This window comes from Ranitomeya variabilis, chromosome 7 (assembly GCF_051348905.1).
Source record: "Ranitomeya variabilis isolate aRanVar5 chromosome 7, aRanVar5.hap1, whole genome shotgun sequence".
NCBI lineage: Eukaryota > Metazoa > Chordata > Amphibia > Anura > Dendrobatidae > Ranitomeya > Ranitomeya variabilis.
Window position 1 is genome coordinate 191,160,428 of NC_135238.1, and position 22,022 is coordinate 191,182,449.

The following is a 22,022-nucleotide window of genomic DNA, read 5'->3' on the forward strand; positions in this document are numbered from 1 at the left end:
CCCATACTTTTTGAACCAGTATCAAAGTAGGATAGGCTGTCCCAAACTTCCCAAATTCCCCTGCCTCCAATCCCTGAACCAATGGGTCCCTTCCCACCAACCCAACCAAAATCTTCTGAACCGAACCCAGTCCATTCACCTCTCTGCAACCTCTCATCTACTGACCCTGCGCTGCCAAAAAGTAGATCCAGGGATTCGGAAGGGCCAATCCCCCCCATCTTTAGGCCTCTGAAGCTATTCCAGCCTAATTCTTGGCTGTTTCTCCCCCCAAACAAGGTCTCGAAATATAGAGTTATTGGTATGAAACCACTTTCGGGGCAACCAAACGGGGGGATTATGCAATATATACAATAATTAGGGCATAAGAATCATTTTAATTAAGTTTATCCTTCCCACCACTGAGAGATATAACTTGCACCACGCCCCTATTTTCTTCCTAAACCTGTCCAACAATGGGGACAGATTCAGATCGACGTAGCTCGAGAGAGGAAGACACTTGACACCTAAATATTTGACCTGAGAAACCACTGTCCGCTTTCTACCTTCCCCTGATATTGGGATGTCAACGCCCCCTTTATCCTCTATCAAAATATTTGACTTCGCCCAATTGATTTCAAGACCCGATATATCACCAAATGTCCTAAGAATATGCATCACACCCTCCAAGGCCTCTCCAGAATTTATTTTCTAAAAAGAGTAACATGTCATCTGCATATAGGGCTATTTTCTCCTCTATCATGCCATATCGGAACCCCCTAACCGAAGTCGAGCTCCGAATTGTCTGTGCCCGGGGCTCCACTGCCAACGCAAATAGCAGCGGAGACAGCGGACACCCCTGCCCAGTCCCCCTATATAAACCTAAACTTCCAGACAACTCTTCATTAACTCCCACCCTAGCAGTCCGAGAATACAATAACCTCACCCACGAGATAAGTCGGCCTGAAACCAAAAGATCTCAAAACCTCCCAAAGATAGCATCATTCAACACTATCAAACGCTTTACGTGCATCCAATGAGACTACAACTCTATTACCCTCGTTGTCCGACGGCAGCTGCAAGTTCAGGAATAATCTACGTAACTTTATCGCTGTAGACTTATTTGGCATAAAACCAGATTGATCAGGATGGACCAGATTCTGGACCACACTTGCCAAACGGTTAGCCACTACTTTAGCCAAAATCTTAACATCCACCGTCAGCAACGAAATTGGCCTATAGGATCCCGCCAATTCCGGGTCCTTACCTTCCTTTAAAATAACTACAACTGTCGCCTCTCTCATGGACGTCGGCAGCTCTCCCTCCCGTAGCGCCTATCAAAAACTATCTTTAATTTAGCCACTGAAATATCCAATAAATTCTTATATATCTCAACCGGGAGTCCATCAGCCTTGTTGTTAGTCATTGACATGACCGCAAGTCTAATCTCCTCTTCCGTTATAGGTTCATCCAACCTCCTCCTATCGCAGTCCCCAATCCTAGGAAGTTTCGCCTCACCCAGGAAGTTTACAATGTCCCCTAATGTAGCCCTCAACCCAGATGAATGCAACTGTTCATAAAAACCTCTAAACTCACCCAAAATACCCACTACATCTGTCAACGCAGTCCCTTCATCTGTCCTTAGTTTGTACACATATGATGATTCTTTCTGTGCTGCCGTTACCACCAAGAGCAAGTGCCCCACTCTTTCCCTTCCTCAAACTGTAATTTCTGAAAAGCTCTTCTTCTCTCCGCTTTTTTCATATACAACTTAACTGCTTCCTGGGCTTCCCTTAGTCTACATTGAGATATCTCTGATGGGTCTGACACCATATCCCTTTCTGCTCTATATAATTTCTCTATGATCTCTTTATCTGCCATCCTAGTCTTGGATTTACATCTAGAAATCTCCCTAAAAAGAAGGCCCCTCAGAAAAGCTTTCATTGCGTCCCAAACTACCCGCTTATCAGCGCTATCTTCATTAAACTGCCAGTACTCTGTGATCTTCTTCTTCATGTTGTCCATATTAATATGTTCAAGCCACAGGGGGTGAAATTTCCACCCACCTCCCCGTCCAGTCCTCACACCTGTCCGTCTAATCAAGAGCTCTATAGGCTTGTGGTCCGAAATCACTCTCGGGAGATATTCTATCCCACAGACCATGCGCGTCATTAAATCATTTCCCAGTGCTAGGTCAATTCTGGAAAGGGAACCGTGGGTTGCAGAATAACAGGAGTAACAGACTACATTCTCATTCCTCACTCTCCAGAGGTCCACCATCCCCAATTCTGTCATATAATTCCCGAACGTCGACAGTTTTTTTTAGTGCCTTTGCTTAAACCTTTCTTATATCTGTCCCACCCTTCATCCATCACATTAATGACATCCCCAATAATTAGCATAGGTAATCCCATACCCAGTTTATACAATTCAAATATTTCTTGTACCTTTTTCCCAGAATATGGGGGTGGGAAGTAAACAGCCGCTAGACATAATGGTTGCCCATAAATTTTGCAGAATAACAGAACATATTGCCCATCTCTATCTACATAGCTCTCAATTTCTTCAAAAGGCGTGGAACGCCCCAATCAGTACTGAGACCCCCCCTAGCATATGAAGAATACGTAGAGTGATAAGACCTCCCTATACACCTCCTTTTTAACACTTCTACCTTTTCTGCAAGTAAATGTGTCTCCTGGAGACAAATGATATCCGGGCCCCGTTTTCTCACATATTCCATAATTGCCGTTCTCCGAGTTCCCTCTGAAAGTCCTCTTATATTCCAACTGACAACTTTAATTGTGTCTCCCACCATGAAAGTGCACAAATACAAATTCCTGACCCCTTGAAATAGGATGCTGCTCCCAGTAAGCTATAAGTCCCAATTTCCAGCAATAGTTCTCACCCATCCCCTCCCTCCTCCCCCCAATATTCATTAACACTATAACCCATAACTAATCCGCTGTTGTTTTCACCTCTCTTATCAGAGAGTAGGTAGTCCAGCGTCTAGCTACCCTTCCCTCAGTACCTGTAATCCGCTGTAACTAGAGCACCTCCCCAACCCCTCCGCATATATAACAACATTATGACAATAAGTCCTCTGAGAACCGCAATAAACTATTAAACCAAAGTCCGGAGGTAACAGTAAGGCAGCATCATCTTCATCTCCAGAATCTTCCTTTCACTTGCCTCCTTCTTTGTTAGCTCTAAGCTTCTGCTTATTTAAGTCCAGACACTTAGTGGCTTCTTCTGGTGTTGGAAAAAAGTGAACCGCCCCCAGGGCTACAACCCTTAATTTCGCCGGGTAGAGAGTAGAATAAATCAATTTCAAGTCTCTCAATCTCCTTTTAACTGCTCCATAACTCATCCTCTGTTTTTGCACCTCAGCTGAGTAGTCAGGGTAAATGGAGATCTTCTGGCCATTAATGCACATGTCCTCAGCTGCACGAGCACTTTCTCAATATGGCACCTCTGTCTCTATAGTTCAGGATCCTGGCAAGGATAGTAGGAGGGGGGGACCCCGGCGGGAGAGGTTTCATAGGAACGCGGTGCGCCCTTTCCACCGCAAATAACTTAGGTTATCAGCACTTATCTTGTCCTGGAGCCATTTTTCAATAAATTTTGTAGGGTCATTTCCTTCAGTCTTCTCAGGGGTACCCACTAGTCTCACATTATTCCTCCGTGAGAGATTCTCCAGATCATCATTCTTATTAATCAAAGCAGCACATTTTTGCAGACACTGAGTGTGGGATCTCTGCATTTTAGAGAGTTGATCCTCCAGCACACTTACTCTCTCCTCCACCTCACCCACTCTCTTATCCATTTTAGTCATGTCTGCCTTTATTGTATTAACTTCTGCTATAGCCCCATCCACTCTGTGAGTGAGAGTTGTTATTGCAGTTTTGCATGATCTGATCAGATCATAAATGTCTCGCAAAGTGGGCTCCCCTATTATAAGCTCCTCCACAGCTTCTTGCTCCACACCATCATTTTCCTGCCTTTCTTCCTCCCCCTCTGCACCCCGTACCGTGTCATCCTCTGAAACTTCTCCTTGCACTTTCATTTTTTCTCCAGCCTGTTTCTCCTCCTCTTCAGCCAGCTCTTTCCCTGCTCCGTCCACCCTGGCATACTTTTCAAGCTTAGCAGCCACTTCTAGCCTCTTTGCATATGAGGCATTTGCAGCGTCTGCTCTCTCAGCTGCCTCCACACTGTCGGCGCCATCTTGATTCCGGGTCACTGCTCCTACCTTGGCGTCCTGCTGCCTTTTCCGGACCATATCTGCAGCTCTGCACAGCTTCACACGCCGGGGCTGACCTCCGGTAACCTCCCTCAGCCACACAACGAGTTATCGGCTTCCAGAGAGATCTTATCCTCAAGATAAATGCAGGGTTACAGTGGAGGAGCTCCAGAAGCCAACCGCTCACATCAGGTGCTAGGCCACGCCCCTAAAAAAAAATGACCTGATTAAATCAGGCTTTTATGATACATTTTTATATATACCTGGTGGGTTTATTTCTGCATTTTACAAGTCACTTTTTGTATTGAACAAAAAATAAAATAAATCCTGAAATCTTGCAGTTTTCACTCTGACCAGTGGCACAGCTCACCTCTTCCCCTCCCTGCACAATGACCTCTGCACAGTTCACAGAGCTTGCACTCTCCACTATTCCATTGGAAGTCAGTGGGAGAGATTAAATAAAGAGGTTTTCCCACAAACAAAGTTAATTTTAACCGATAGATCTTTGAATAATAATAATTTCCACAATTGGATGTGTTTTAAAAAAAAAAAATAATGTTCCTGTTCTGAGATAATCTTATAAATGATCCCCTGCTGTGTAATGTGTAATGGCCGTGTCTGAGCGTACAGGGACACGGTGTGATCGTACCACATCTCCTAGGCAGGGGGGCACACAGGAGAGTATACAGACAGGACAGCTCAGGATCACCGCTGATTCTTTCTGTAACATAAAACGTTGCATAAGGGGACCCTGTCCCCAGTTTTGTCATATAAATCAAATATTCACCTGGCATGGGCTGGTGTAAATTATAGCAAATTTGTCAGGCTGTTTGTGGCATTATCCCTTTAGGTAAGCTCCACATATTTTATTAGAAATTTGATGTAAACTATGCAAAAACAAAATATGTCCCAAATTTGCATGCATCAAAATTTGCAAATTGTTTTAACTGGTTAAGCCTCTGTAATAAATAAAAGTATTAAAAACTGGCTAAGCCTTAGTAATAAATCCCCCTCAATCCGTTCTCTTTTACACCAGTTTCGGCTACTGCTCAGGCTTGGTTGGCTCCATATAATCGTATACATGGTTTACAATAAAATGGATCGGGGTGTCCATGCAAAAATGTTTCCCAAGGTAATGGATCTATAAAAATATAACACGCTAATTGATACTCGCCTTTTGGCACCAACCTGGATACAATGCTAGCCGCTCTGTGCTAAGACAGGAAGAGGCGATGTCACCATTACATCATTAGCAGAATCGCTTTGTGACTACTGATATTAACTGCTGCAGCCAAACACAGGCTGCAGCGGTCCCCCTGCTGGTGGAATGGTGACATCCTCCCTTCCTGTCTCAGCGCAGACCACAAAGCGACCTGCTGTGGATCTAGGTGGGAAAGTTTTTTTTTGTTTTCTTTTTGCCCACACAACCTTTTTAACACAAATTGGCCTGTTTTAATTTGTGAAAAGAAATCTAAGTAACACGTTACCCTTGCAAGAAAGCCAGGATTAAGCTGATCCACAATGTGAAGCCTGTTGCAGGACCTGCGAGGGTGATGGTGGTGGCACCCCAAGTCCTTACACGAGGCACAATGCAGCATATCCGTTTTGTCCAGAATGTTCCTTATATTGAGTGGTTGTACCCAACAGCTGGAAATAGAGAATATTAAAGTGGCTGTCTACTACGACTACGAGGACAACCCCTTCTTAAGCGAAATGTTCGGCCCCAATAAAATAATGCTTATTCTCACCTCCCATGCCGGCTCCTTTCCAGCGGTGTGGGCACTCACGGTCCCAGGGCTGGGATGCGGTGGAGTGACACGTGGTGCCCAGTCAGCGCTGGCGTCACGGTCTCCACCTTTGGACAAGCTGAGCATTAAGAGGAAGTCCGGGATCAGCTGATCTCTGGTTTCCTCTTCATGTTCAGTTTGTCTGAAGGCGGAGACAGTGCCGCCAGCTCTGATTGGTCACTGGGCATCACGTGTCATAATACCGCATCCCAGCACCGGGGAGAGGGGATGCTGACACCGCGGGAACGGCGCCGGCACTCAAGGTGAGTATAGGCTTTTATTAGTTTATCGGGGCCGAACATTTAGTTTAAGAAGGGGTTGTCCTAATAGTGGACAGCCCCTTTAAGTAATTAATTGTATAAGCAAATGCTAATGTTTACTAGTGCTAAGGGGCTGTTAGACGTGTGGTTCATCTAGTAGACGACCGCTATGGTATCAGAATTACCGAACCGTACAAGGTAATAACATCTTTATTTAATTTGTAATGATGTAATTGACCATCATATAAAATTTATTGCCGGCACCAATATTTTAATTCATTTTTTATTGCTTTCTAATATACATAAAGCTGCTTCCCTGTATAGGTTTTAGGAATGATAGTGTGAGTGATCACGATTAAAGTATACTTCAGAAACCTTTAGATAAAGGGGTTGTACTAAGTTTGGAAGGTGGTCCCTACCCAAAAGATAGGTGATTAAACTCCCGATCACTAGGGATCTGACAGCCGAGATCCCCAACGATCCCAAGAACAGGCGTTCTGAAGAGCTCCGTTTGACTGAAGTACTTGTCGATGATGCGCATCTCTTCTTCGGGCCTTCTCTAGGAGACTGCCGGACATAGCCGAGTGCAGCTTTCGGCCAGTCTTGGAACGAATGTGTGCATGATCCATCATTACTCCATTTACACGGGGCTCTTCAGAACCCCGGTTCTCTGGATCGATGGAGGTCTCTGGATTCCCAGCGATCAGGAAGTGATACCCTATCCTATGGTTAGGAAATAATGTTAAAACTTGGTACAATTACAAGAGACATTTTTGTGCTTACATCTTGACATTCCTTCTGCAGAGATTTAGCTAATATTTCTGTATCCTTACAGGTCTATTGTTGGTATGACCATGTACAATCAGGCCACACAAGAGATTGCAAAGCCCTCGGAGTTATTAACTAGTGTAAGGGCCTACATGACCGTGCTCCAGTCAATAGAAAACTATGTGCAGATTGACATCACAAGGGTTTTCAACAATGTCCTGCTTCAACAAACACAACATCTTGACAGCCATGGAGAGCCAACAATCACCAGTCTGTACACTAATTGGTAAGTTCTTGTGAAATAACAGTAAGGCGGATATGAAGAGAATCTGTCGTCTTGTCACATGTAACTTGTTATATCATAAATGGGTCTGTGCATACAACAGAAAAACATTTCCCTCATCATAAACTTTAGCCTCGGTTGTGAATGTATGATATGTGCAACTTGTAGGGCAAAGGGCCTGCTGTTGTCTGAAAAAAAGGTAATGGTGGTTCCTATGGTCTATAAGGTTAGAGATACTCTCCTTCCTATTCATGACTCTGTTATTGGTGTTTTTTTTCTCCGATGACAGCCATGAATGAAGTGGTTTTTGACCAGCACCTTGCAGTCATCAAATTAGCCAGAATTCGAGGAGCCCAGATACTGTGGTTGCCCAGGGGTCTGTGGTTTCTGATTTTTTTTTTACTGTGACCTCAAAATGGGGAATAATTTGGGTACGCTGCTGAGACGTTAGAAGGGAAGGGGGGAAGCTTTTAGATACACTAGTGTGACATTACAATTGGTTTCAATCTGGCGAGACCAGGGGCAGATATTCAGGAGCTCATATACTGTTCATGCCCGGGGGTCCGCAATCATTGGTGTTCAGCCATACAGGAGTAGTATGCCACTACGGCCATAGACCTTCTCTGTCATTTGTTTTTGGCTGTTCAAAACTACTGTAGGTCAGATCCTGTTGGCTTCAATAGTACCTGAGCCTCGTTACTTGAGAACGGTGACTGCAGTATCTGCAGGTGTGATGTCCTAGGTTCATACGCTCTGCACTTGCAGCCTACGGGATCTGCACACAGCTGATCATTGACCTATTTGTATAACCACTTAAGAAGCAGCTTTTTGCATTTGGTTCCTTATATCTCTTCTTCCTGCTTTCAAAATGGCGTCCAATTTTTCTTCCAATAAATGATTTAGATGATAATAAACCTCTCACTTTCTATATAAAATGTAACCTTGGTTGTATCCTTCTAGGTATTTGGAAACGCTATTGAGGCAAGTTAGCAATGGTCACATAGCTTATTTTCCAGCGATGAAAGCCTTTGTAAACCTGCCCACCGAGAATGAGCTGACCTTCAATGCTGAAGAATACTCTGACATATCCGGTGAGTGAGGGAAGCTGCACGATCAGTGGGGGGCCGATGGCACCCTGAATAATGTGAGGGATGGTCCTGGAAGAAGACCATTCTTGTCTCACTTGTGGAGGATATGGGCAGCTGTGGCACCACTGTTCTCCAAACAAATCCATCATATGAGATAAATCTATCCTGTGCCTATATTTCCCTACAGTTTGCCAGTGCTTGTCCAGTGCCATCGCCATTGGACTAAGGATCTATTACACCAGTTGTCCTTTACCTTACTTTTTCCACTCTTGTGAGGCCTGAAGTTGTATTTTCTGACCATAACCCTGTTTGTACAATTCACAGAAATGAGGGCTCTCTCCGAGCTGCTGGGACCATATGGCATGAAGTTCCTCAGTGAAAGCCTAATGTGGCACATTTCTTCCCAGGTGGCTGAACTAAAGGTATTGCACCCAGAATGACACAGTGGTATAAGTTGCCATAAGTGTCAGAGAGGAGTTTATATTTGAAGATTGTGATGGTGGCAGATTCCATGCAATTTTCTGAAGCTCATGAATGATATACATAATGATTATCTGTGAGGGTGCAGTCGACAATCGTATTATTTGGAGCAAGATCAGATTTCAGTGCACGGACTGGCCGGCAGCTCTCCCAGCAACGGAGTGTGACAGCTGCATAAAAATACAAGAAGCTGTAATGCTAGAGTAGGAAGAGCCGCCGGCCGGTCCGTGCATTGCGTTCTGATCTCGCGCTGAATTATACGGCTGTCTGAGTGTGTCCTTAAATGCTATTGTAATTCTATAAACCTATCGTGTGCAGATCTGGTCGCTGGAAAAAAAAAGTCTTCACTTAGGCCTCATTCAGATGTCTGATTTTTGCGTACAAGTGCTTCCTGTGGTTTTCATGGATGGGACTCCTCTATGGGACCATTCACATGTCCGTGACTTTTCTATGACAGAGTGGTCTGCAGAAATTCACAAACAATGTCCAGTTTTGATCTGAGCATTGGATCAAAATCGTCAATGCAAATCTGTGGGTCCGTGAATAAAATCTAACTGCACTTGGATGACTGTCACAGACGGTCACATAGAAAAAGGTGGAGGAAGTTTTTTTTTTTCCTTCCTCCTCCATGTATGAGAAAAACTGATGACACTCAGATCAAAATAATCTGTCTGTTATCGTGTGTGAGGAAAACTGATGTCTGAATGAGGTTTGATACTGATAGACCCACATTCTCTCCAGTCTCCATCCCTGCCATGTTTTTGCTTACTCTTGTATCATCGTGGCCCTTCAACAGTGAATTTGGACTGGTGAGTTACAATATTCACTCTTAATAGGCAGAACATCTCACCAATGTTTATGAGAGATAAGAGAGTAGCCCTAAGGTTATTTGGTACAGTAGTGTCCTGTTTTTCTTTTATTATTATTTAACCCTTTGACTCCTTCACGACATACGTCTTATGTCATGTCCCTGACTTTGATGTGGGCTCTGGCTCGGAGTCCGCATCTTTCCCCACACATGACAGATGATTTAATCAGTGGTTATGTGCTTTTAACAGCCGCGGGTGGATCGTAGCACCCACGGCTGTTAACAAGTTAAATCTATCTCTGACAGCGAGATCTAACATGCTAGTCACAAATCTCGCCTATCTGTGCCCCGTCACATGGTGGGGCACCAATGGGTTGTGTCACCCCACCCACCCACCTCTGTGCCTGCCATTGTGTATCTCTTGTGAAAGCAGTCTCGTGGCGGCATACTTGGGTGGGAGATCATGATTTTTGCTATACATAGCTATGTATATCACAGGCGATCGGACGATCGCTGCTTCAAGTCTCCTGAGGGACTGTTAAAGTAAAAAAATAAATAAATAAAATAAAGTTTTTAAAAATCTGAAAAAAATACAAAAAAAACACAAGTTGAAAGGGACAGCTGATGTCGCAGTCTGTTAGTCTCGGATGCTGCAAAGCTGTGATGGGCAGCATCTGGGAGGAAGAGGTGAAGGAGCGTGCCCCCAGAGAAGACTCTAAAGAAACGCCCAGTTGGTCTGCAAAGCAGATCTCACATATTGTGCTTCAGAAGAGACAAGCCGTGTTCACACTGATGTCCTAAAGGATCAGTCTTCTTTTCATATTGCTTTTAGTGAACAGGTCTGTTAAACAGTTTATTCTTTACTTTGTAGAAACTTGTGGTGGAAAATGTTGAAGTGTTAACACAAATGAGGACAAGTTTCGACAAACCAGAACAAATGGCGGCACTTTTCAAAAGACTGTCCTGTAAGTTATCACCAAGAGAAACAGAGAATTAATATTCTAGTCCCTACGGATTTAGGTGGAACTCCAAGTGGAGGAATGGAGCAGGGCCTTGTTGTATGTGTATTTTACTGTACTTAATTACTTAAGTACTGTTAATAAATGAAAACCTTTTTAGAACCAGCTGTGAGCTGTTCTTATTATGATGGGAAGGGACCAATATCCATGGACCTTCCAGCTTATTAATATCGGCTCACAGCTGCCTTTGCCAGTTATTAAAATCAGAGGGACGCTAAAAAAAATGACTTTGGGTCCCCCCTATTTTTAATAACCTGCTAAGGCAAAGCAGACAGCTGCGGGCTCGTATTAATAGACTGAGAAGGGCCAGCCTAATAAGACAATCCCTCAGCCACCTCAGAAATGGTGCATCCATTAGACACCATAAGAGGAAAGACCTCCACTATTCTAGACAAAAAAAAAACAGTATACAGGCAGAGATGCTTACCTGTTCAAGGCCTCCAAACAATTGCACTAGCCAAGGTGCAGCGGACCCAAGTTAAGATGGCAGATACACAGGTGCAATAATACCGATAATGCAGCCACCCTACAATCAGGAATTGGCCACTTGGTGCACCTGTGCAAACAAATAGTCTGTATGTGGCGTGTTCACACAGGAATGCAAAGTATATGGCTCAAAGCCTATTAATGACGCCATATAGTGGGCTAGCCATAATGCATCCTGTGTGAACAGAGGCCACAGTATACAGAGCCATCTAGGGCCCAGCCGCACCCTGGAGCCATATACTTTGCATTTCTTTGCAGCTGAGAGCTCCAGTAACGTTAAAGGCTCCCTTAAGGTTTCCAGGCCTCACAATCACTGGGTCACACAAAGCGCAGTCCCCATGACCCGATGGGATCGCTATGGTACGTCGGACTGCTCTCTGCGTTACATGGCGGCAGCGCAGTCCAACATACTCCAGCAATTCCGCCATGTCACACAAGTCATTTTTTTTTTTTTTTTAAGACGCCCCCTATTTTTTATAATAATCAAAGGCTGATATTTAATAGGCTGGGAATTGGCATGAATATTGACATTTTTCCAGCATACTAAGACCAGCTCACAACTGTCTGCTTTCCCTTGGCTGGTTATAAAAATAGGAAGGGGCGCACATTTTGTTTTTTATTTTCTCACTTCGTTTTCATTTGCGCCTCTTTAAAGAAAACTTTAAAGAAGGCCCAAAACGAAAGAATATTTTGTGTTTTCTTGTTTTTATGTATTTTTTTAATGTTAGTCATTGTGGGCAGAGATTATTTCACAATTATGACTTTTTAGACTTTAGAAAACATAACATTTTTACAGAAATGTACTCCAGTCACTCTTGGAGAGATTTCATGTACTCCAAAATTGTAATTTTTTAAAAAATGTATTTGTGCACATTTTTGCTATATTTTAGCATGACTTTCAACTTTTTGATAAAAAAGACAAAAGAGCCTTTTTACTTGGCACAAAATTCATGAAGAGCTTTGAAGAATTTTGCACAAAAAAAGTCGAATAATGTCACAAGACAAAAAAAAAAAATGCAAATAATAAATTGGGCCCTATTTTTTAAGTAACAGAACCTATTTTATAAAGAGAGTACCAGCACAGTTTCCCCAATCCTAGACTTCTATGGTGAGAATCGTAACCATATGAAAAAAAACACCAGTAATGCATTCTAATGTATATTTTCATGTGTCTATTGCCTATTAGCGAGGGTAGAATTGAGGAAAGGAAACACAACAAAACCACAACAGAAAATCACATTAAATTTGTCTACCTGAGCTCAGTGTGATCATCTTCTTTTTCTTTGTAGCTGTAGACAGTGTCTTGAAGAGGATGACCATCATTGGAGTTATATTGTCCTTCCGCTCACTCGCACAGGAAGCCCTCAGAGATGTAAGAAGTCAATAATTACGCTGTCCTTGTCATTATGGTTTTTAGATGCTTTTAGTTTTAAATTCTCTAGTTTGAGACCAGTCCTAAAACAATTTTTAAATGGGGGGTCCTACTTTCAGGATCCTCACCTCTGCCAAGAATGTGCGTGTGCAGGGTTGGCTTGACGCAATATAGCACTTTTATGGAAACTAATGGTTCACATTTTGTTCGTTTTATCATTTTTCATTCTTTGTAAATGGGCAACGGGACCTCATGCAGTAGCTCATCATGGGGGCATCTGTTATGTGGACTTAGGTGGAAACTTTTATGGAAGCAAACACTGAGTCATTCTTATAAGGAGTGTTACATTACAGATGTTATATTGCTGCCTGGAGTGCTTAGATTGAGGACTAGTTGTTATTATTTTTTTTTTGCCAAAGACATGTATTACATGTCCATATGTATAACCTTGATGGTCCCTATCCGAACAGGCACGGTCAGGCGGTGTCAGTGTCTGTCCTACAGTGGACCTGATGCAGGGTTGTGGCTTTCACTAGTAACGTGCGGAGACCTAGAACCCTCGTTTATGAGGTGCTCGTCAGTTTAGCATATTCAGTCCTTCCTTTGTGTTCACTGAAGGTAGACACGGTGCTGGTGATGTAAGATTTAGACTTTTCGATACAGCCAGGTGTATAATTATGCGCTGCATGAGCCTCTGTTTTCTCACATATATCAAGCGCAGAGCAGACTCCTCTTGATGCCTCAGCTGTTCTGATTTGACTCGTCCTCTTAAATATAACAGCCTGTGAAGTGTGAAAAGGAATGCCTGTGATAATGTTTCATGCTCAGATGCCATTGTTCTGCTTCTTCAAGACTTCATGGTGTCATGTGATTACATTGGATGTTGTAGTCATATCGGATCCATTAAGAATTGGTTAAACTTTCCTTACAATAACAGAAGGCATAAACACTTCTTAAAGAGTTTGTCCAGCCATTCATGTACAGCTTGATTAAGAAACCATAAAACATGCTTTCCTAATAATATTGTCTGCCCTTAAAGACCATCACTGGAGTGAATGGGGTTGAACTCTAAAACCAAATTCCTGGACAACGTCTTTAACTCTTACAAATTTTCAATAAAATTAAGTGTGTGTATATGAAAAAAGCAACCAAAAAGTAATTGGACTTTTATCTCAAAGCTCTCTTTAATGGGCTACATTGGCTTTTCCTCATTAATCCATAACTTAAACAGGCAAAAGGTCTGGAGATGATTCCAGGTGTGGTATTTGCATTTGGAAGCTGTTGCAGTGAAACCAACAATATCCTCTCAATGGAAGAGAAACAGACCATCATTAGCCCGAAGAAAAAAAAAAAAAAAAAAAAGCTATCAGATAGATGGATGAAATGTTAGGAGTGGCCAAATCTACAGGTTGGTACTTGGGAACTTGCAAAGACGTGGACATCCATGGAAGACAGCAGTGGTGGATGATCACAGAAATCCTTTCAGTGGTGAAGAAAAACCTCTATACAATATCCATCCAAGTGAAGAACACTCTCCAGGAAGTAGGTGTTTCAGTATATAATTCTACCAGAACTAGAATAATTCATGAGAGCAAATGCGGAGGGTTCACCACAATGTACAAACCATTTATCGGCCTTAAAAATAGACTAGATTAGACTTTACCAAAAACATCTAATGAGGCCAGCCTAGTTCTCGAAAAGCATTCTTTGGACAGATTAAACCTGGACCTGCCTGTGCTAGAATGATGGGAAGAAGAAAGTATGGAGAAGGCTTGGAATAGCCTATGATCCAAAGAACACCACATCCTCTGTAAAACATGGTGGAGGCTGTGTGATTTCGCAGGCATGCATGGCTTCCAATGGCACTGGATCACTGGTATTTATTGATGATGTGACTGAAGACAGAAGCAATTGGATTCATTCTGAAGATTACAGGGCGATACTTTCTGCTCAGGTTCAACCAAATGCAGTCACTTTGGATGGCGCTTCACAGTACAGATGGACAATGACCCAAAACATACTGCAAAAGCAACTCAGGAGTTTAAGGCAAAAAGGAGGAATATTCTGAAATGGCCAAGTCGGTCACCAAATCTCAACCCCATTGAGCGGCATTTCACGTGCTGAAGACAAAATTTTAAGCCAGAAAGACCCACAAACAAGCGACAACTGAAGTCAACTTCAGTGAAGATCAGCAAAGCATCACAAAGGAGGAAACCCAGCGTTTGGTGATGTCCATGGCTTCCAGACTTCAGACAGTCATTGCCTGCAACGGATTCTCTGCAAAGCATAAAAAATGAACATTTTATTTATGATAAAGTTAATTTATCCAATTACTTTTGCGACCCTGAAACGAGGAGGCTTTGTAGAAAAATGTTTGCAATTCCTAAACGTTTCACAGGATATTTTTATTCAACCCATTCATATAAACCTGAAAGTCTACAATTCAATTACATCTCAATTCTTTTTAAATCCAAAATAGTGGCCTGCAGAGCTGAAATCATGGAGATTCATTCACTTTAGATACACACCATATATGTTCACTCCCCACTTGGTCTTTGCTCACTCATGATAACTAGTGATGAGCGAATATACTCCGCTACTCGAGATTTCCCGAGCACGCTTGGGTGTCCTGAGTATTTTTTAGTGCTCGGAGATTTAGTTTTCATCACCGCAGCTGAATGATTTACATCTCTTAGACGGCTTGATTACATGTGAGGATTCCCTAGCAATCAGGCAACCCCCACATGTATTTATTAGAAGGACACTGAAGCACCGCTGTAATAGGTATTAGAGGGAAATAAGTCACACAAATTCCCTCTTCGTGCCCTTTAGGCCATGCAGGATAGCTCCAAACAAAGATATGTGCAAAAAAACGGAGCAGAAATATCCACAACAACATAGTTATATATAAAACCAGAAAAGTTTATTTAAATATAACTCATAAACATATATATATAAAAAGGTACATACTACTACGGACGCTGTATGCAGCCCGCAGATATAAGGAGGTAACACAAGAAGGGGAAAGAAATGGTAGCCCTGTTGAAAAAGCGACAACGCGAAACGCGCGTTCAGGGGGCCACACCAGGAGGAGAGACCCTTTCCAGGACCTCAATATGGGTAAGCCCTATGGAATATAGCACACTGCCTGTTTATGCATCGGCTGTTCACTGACTGTGAATAAGGATTACTATAGGATTTTGCATGATACCGAGATGGCCTTGAGCTGGGCACCTTATTGAGTCAGGGGTGGGTCCTTATGGGCACATTGTTTTGTGCCGCTCCTCCTTGTGATTGGCTACCATTTCTTTCCCCTTCTTGTGTTACCTCCTTATATCTGCGGGCTGCATACAGCGTCCGTAGTAGTATGTACCTTTTTATATATATATGTTTATGAGTTATATTTAAATAAACTTTTCTGGTTTTATATATAACTATGTTGTTGTGGATATTTCTGCTCCGTTTTTTTGCACAAACCCCCACATGTACTTATGCTGGCTAACAGATATAAATCATGCAGCTGCGTCAACAAAAACCAAATCTCCGAGTACTAAAAAAATACTCGGTGACCCCCTGAGTGTGCTTGGGAAATCTCGAGCAACGAGTACACTCGCTCATCACTAATGATAACCATTGCGTGTGGCATCTTGTGAATGAGTCATTGGCTCAACTGAGAAACTGTTGGAAAGAGGAAAAGATGATGCATCGGAAATGTAATGTTTCCCAGCGTTGCAGAATGCTTTCATCTTCCTTCAGTTTGTGATGTGCACTATGAAAACCCCAGACTGCCTTGTAGATCACATTGTCTGGTATGTTAGCTGATCATTGCAATTACCTGCTTATTAAATGCATAGTACTATGTCTTATCTGCTGATGCCTGGCATGCTGACATGTCTTCAATTCATTTCTCAGGTCTTATCTTACCACATTCCTTTCCTTGTAAGTTCTGTTGAAGACTTCAAGGATCACATTCCAAGGGAGACGGACATGAAGGTAAAAATTCTCTAGCATAAAATGTCCTACACCGGGCGCTACTAGTTGTTGCTGCTGTATGTTACACTGCAACCTTTCCTCAGTCGTATTCACATACATGCAAAGACGTGTGGCATTGCTCCTGCTTTCTTAGTACCATCCTTGTGCAGACTCCCCCCACCAATTTTTTTTTTTTTTTTTTTTTTTTTTATAGGTTGCAATGAATGTGTATGAATTGTCATCAGCAGCCGGGTTACCATGTGAAATAGACCCAGCCCTGGTTGTGGCACTGTCATCTCAAAAATCTGGTATGTCGTGTGCAATGCTGTACTGATCGATGCCTTTAATGTCACTACAGTAACATAATAATTGTTAGAAGACAGACTGATTCAGTCTTCACTTGGCTTTAGCCTGTAATTGTTTCATTAAAGAGAACCTGACAGAGTTCAAACTGCTGAACTAGGAGCAGCATGAATCGGAGGCCAAAAGTCACCAATCTGTGGTCGGTGAACGTGCACAAGAGTTTGCAAAACAGTCAAGTGTTGCTTGCAGATTTGTGTGCTTGCTCACTCCCACGGGTGGCCATGACTATTGGTTTGATATGTTAGCTCAGTGTGTGAATGCAACCTTAACAGTTAGAAAAGTTTTCATCTGCCTAAAGATCTAAATAGTAGGCATGGCCCCCCCTCATCCCTATCCTGGCAGGCATGGTCCCCCTCATCTCTGTTCTGGTAGGTATGGCCCCCAATTGAAAAAACGTTAAAAAAAATATAAATAAATATATATATATATATATATATATATATATATATATATATATATATATATATATATATATATATATATATATATACCATTCTATATACCTGCGCTAATACTGTACCCGCTATTAAACATCACTGAATATTCACTGCTCTCCACTCCCATGGGCATGGAGAGCAGTGACTATTCTCTTTAATAGCAGGCACACGTGATCGCCCGGCAGCTGCAGGAAGCCGGATGCTGTGGCTAATAGCATGTTCGCTGTTAAGGAGAAATAAATATTCACTGCTCTCTACTCCCATGGGCATGGAGAGCAATGGATATTCATTCTCTTTAATAGCAGGCAACGTGATCGCCCGGCAGCTGCAGGAAGCCGGATGCTGCAGCTAATAGCATGTTCGCTGTTAAAGTGAAAAGAATATTCTCTGCTCTCCACTCTCATGGGCATGGAGAGCAATGAATATGCATTTCTCTTTAGCAGCGGGCACAGGAGTTAACCAGCCGACTCCAGCCTCCTGTGACTTGCCCCTGCCGCTCACCCACCTCCCCATCCACAGCCAGAACAGGGACATCAGGACTATAAGACACACCACCCATTTTCCTCCACATTTTTGGAGGAAAATAGTGCGTCTTATAGTCTGAAGAATACGGTGTGTACTAGTGCAATATGCCTGTATAGAATAATAATGCTACTTGGATCTTTAGGCAGAAAAATGTTTCTTATGTTTCTTATATGTAGCACTGCTAACGTTTCTGGCTGCTATGGTAGAAGTTGTGAATTTAAAGAAAAGTGAATACATGAAGGCATCTACTAAAACCTCTATTGCCCTGAGTCAGAGGATGGAGTAAGAAAATAGAACAAACATAGAAGTGGTCTTGAATTTATGTACAAATATACTCACATAGTGAAAATTACACCTCTAAAAATAATAATAATAAATAAAAAGTTTAACACCTAAAATAGTCATGCTGCTCTAGAAAATTATACATTATTTAAAGCGATAACCGTCAGTTTTTATTTTAAAAAGTCAATGTACATTGTCCGCTCACATGAAAAGCTCTCATCGTAGTTATTATGGAGATCCTCTATTTCCTCCTATTCCTCTTAATAGGAATTTATAGTGTGCTAGACGTGGCATCGTGCTTGCAGAACAGCGGATCTTTGAAATAGTTTCCTGTTAATTCCCTCCAGAAACGATCAGTCCAGAGGAGGAATACAAGATTGCCTGTCTTCTCATGGTGTTTGTGGCAGTGTCTTTGCCAACCTTGGCTAGTAACGTCATGTCCCAATACAGCCCGGCCATAGAAGGTATTGTAATGTTATCTCGCTGGGATCCAGTAATCCTGCAGACCTCCCAGCTGTACACCGTCTTACCAGCTTGGTTTTGGTTCTTAGGTCACTGCAATAACATCCATTGCCTGGCAAAGGCCATCAACCAGATTGCCGCAGCCTTGTTTACTATTCACAAAGGGAGCATTGAAGATCGTCTTAAAGAATTCCTGGCTGTATGTATATTTTGTCCTTTTTTTCAGTAAAATTTGAGTTTCTTGTAATCATTTGTTTGAGACCTCGCCGTTCTATATAACTGCTATGACATTATAGTAAGAGGTCTTCTGCATTTAGGGCTTTTTGTGTCTTCATGACCACACACTGCCTTGGGCTCATTGCATTCTCCTGGGGTTATGTAATGGAGCAGTGGATTATCTGGGGAATATTAGGCATGTTATCTGCTTTTGACGGTGTAGGATTCTGAGGACATCATCTTTTATTCTGTCAATTTCTCACAGCTTGCATCATCCAGCTTGCTGAAAATCGGCCAAGAGACAGATAAAACGACTACAAGGAACAGAGAATCTGTTTATCTGCTGCTAGATATGGTAAGTTGAGACATAAAGAGATACCGCATAACATTTGTGCTGTAACCTGGTCCATAATGTTAGGTAATGAACTCTGAGAAGTTATTGTACCAGGGCAGATTTCTTGTCCGTTCACATCTTTAAACAATATTGTTTACACCTCCGGGAATAATATCTATATAACAATAAATGGATTATTTTACATATTATAATCAGAAGAAGATGATAAACTATCCCCAGTGTAACAAGAAAAAAGTGGAAACCACTCAATATCAGAGAAAAAAAACAACCACCAGAACTATGGAGCAAACCATAAAAATAGGATATAAGATTTAAAATATATCTTCTTTATTCACAACCGTTTTACTAAAAGATAAAATGTGTGCACGTATCAGGACAAAAAATAATAAAATATAAATGATGGACCAAAACAAAGAGGCTACAAAGAGACACCAGAAAAGTATATTGAAGATCTCCAACAATTATGTGAGAATGGGCATGATTTAAAAATCCACAAGTGATCCCATTACTATATGGGTAAGCGGGAGAAAAACATATATCCTTAATGCTATCATTGTGATCTAGTGGCTAAAAATAATTCGGCAACCAAAAACTCCATGTAGCAACAATGTGCAAGGTGCAAAAAATGATATAAATATATTGGAGATCCGTAGCTTTAAGGTGTCTCCGGGTCCCAATAATGCTCACACCCCGACGCACGTTCCGGATTGAAAATCCTTCGTCAGGGGGTGAAGTAATGGGATTACTTGGATTTTTAAATCATGCACATTCTCACATAATTGTTGGAGATCTTCAATATCCTTTTCTGGTGCCTCTTTGTTTCATTTGGGCCCTAATAACATTGTTGATTTTATATATTCTTTGGTCCATCGTTTATACCCATTTATATTTTATTATTTTTTGTCCTGATACGTGCACACATTTTATCTTTTAGTAAAACTGTTGTGAATAAAGAAGATATATTTAAAATCTTATATCCTTGTTCGCATTTTTATGGTTTGCTCCATAGTTCTGGTGGTTGTTTTTTTTCTCCGTTCACATCTTTACATACAGAACATTTCGGAGGACCTTCCCAACTGCATGTTTTGCTTCCACCTCCACCCTCCTCTTCCTCCTGATTGACAGCTCTGGCTTTACAGGAGCTAGAGAATGGCGGAGGTGTGTGGAAAGACGCACTGAAGTGCTTTGATTGAACAGTTAGTCCGTGCTGCAGACTCCTTTTAAATGTGGCACTTGACACTTCCATTATTGCCGCTACATAAGATTTCATTTTGGACCTTCGGTTGTTCTTAGTAGCTCAGGGCTAATTCATCTCAATAATGAAAACAACAGAAGCAGCTAAAAAAATCCAAAACCATATTGCAGGACAATGGCAGATTAATATGTTAGTTTACACAGTAGTTAGAAGGAGCTTGATGGTTGGATAACTACTGAGTGAACGATCATACGGTGAGCAGTTGGACCGTCACAGCCGCACACATTTTAGTCCATGTTGGTCGTTACAGGCACTGGCCATAGATGATCAATGACATTGTGCAAAGGATAAATCCTCTTTCTTGGAACATTCTAGGATGTTCTTTCAGGAAGGATTTTTTTTCTCGAGTGGAACAACAATTGGACCATAATCTTAAACAACTTCTCTGTAGATGATGACGGTGTGCGATTGGTCGGCCAAAATGTTGGTTCATTGTTGTCCTTTTCGGGTTAGAAGACCCACGGCTGTTACGCACGTCACGGTGAAACATGAATGTCTCATATTGCCATAACTCGTGATTTTATGGCCCCCATATACATTGGATTTACATCGGCCAAACCCACTGATATTGACAGTCAAAATGTCGGGGCCCCAATACAAATTATTGTTGGAGAAAATAAGGATTCGGCAAATCTGATGATTTTGTTCTCAATGAGATAACCCGCAAATAGGGGATTCTGATATTGGATTATGGAGAGTCAGGTAATAGTTTGGCGTGAGTGTGGTGTTCAACGATGTTCTTTGGAACTAGGGCAGCACGGTGGCTCAGTGGTTAGCACTGTAGCCTTGCAGCGCCAGGGGTCCTGGGTTCAAATCCCACCAAGGACAACATCTGCAAGGAGTTTGTACGTTCTCCCCATATTTGCGTCGGTTTTCTCCCACACTCCAAAGACATACTGATAGGGAATCTAGATTGTGAGCCCCATCGGGGACAGCGCTGATAATGTGAGTATAATAAGTAATATGTTTCTATTTCATATTAACGGATTTGTGTTCCCGAACAGATTGTGCAAGAGTCGCCATTCCTGACCATGGACTTGCTGGAGTCTTGTTTCCCATACGTCTTACTGAGAAACGCCTACCATGCAGTTTACAAGCAAAGTGTCACGTCCTCTGCATAAATATTGGCTCTATGAAAACATGGCCCGAATATGCATCGGCTCATCACCTTCTGAAAACTGTGGAGTACTTTTGCTTAATGGTTTGGAAAAGAAAATACAAAAAAAAAAACACAAAAACGGTTTTATGACTTAAAACTCTTTCCCCATTCCATTGTATTTTTGACCAGTGGTTTCTTTATGCAGTTGTACTACCAGATAAGCTTGGTTGGTTGCACTTCACTACGATATTGAAAAAAAATAAAATCAGCAAAAAAAATAAAATAAATAAATATATATATATATAATAAAAATAAAAAAGTTTTTGTTTCTGGACAGTTACTTGCAAAGAATGAAAACTAGAGGGAAAAAGACACAAACACTACTTTTTGGCTGTTTTGATATTTGATCATGCAAAATATTGCTTGTTTATTTCAAAAATGTATTTAGTGATTATTTTAGATGGTGGTATAGGTGACATACATCTGTGTGTA

General features: G+C 41.9%; 1 protein-coding gene across 2 annotated transcripts in view; it reads left to right on the forward strand.

Annotated features, from left to right (window-relative positions):
* The window catches only part of NCKAP1 (NCK associated protein 1), a 104,070-nt gene extending 82,249 nt beyond the window's left edge, over window positions 1–21,821 (forward strand). For both annotated transcript variants that reach the window (XM_077272578.1, XM_077272577.1), the window contains 11 exons: window positions 7,096–7,314; window positions 8,272–8,402; window positions 8,724–8,821; window positions 10,559–10,652; window positions 12,482–12,564; window positions 16,477–16,557; window positions 16,751–16,844; window positions 18,491–18,607; window positions 18,695–18,804; window positions 19,087–19,176; window positions 21,436–21,821. In XM_077272578.1, coding sequence (XP_077128693.1) covers window positions 7,096–7,314; window positions 8,272–8,402; window positions 8,724–8,821; window positions 10,559–10,652; window positions 12,482–12,564; window positions 16,477–16,557; window positions 16,751–16,844; window positions 18,491–18,607; window positions 18,695–18,804; window positions 19,087–19,176; window positions 21,436–21,552 — 1,234 coding nt within the window. In that variant the 3' untranslated portion in view covers window positions 21,553–21,821. The remainder of the gene's footprint in view (window positions 1–7,095; window positions 7,315–8,271; window positions 8,403–8,723; window positions 8,822–10,558; window positions 10,653–12,481; window positions 12,565–16,476; window positions 16,558–16,750; window positions 16,845–18,490; window positions 18,608–18,694; window positions 18,805–19,086; window positions 19,177–21,435) is intronic.
* Window positions 21,822–22,022: the final 201 nt, after the last annotated feature.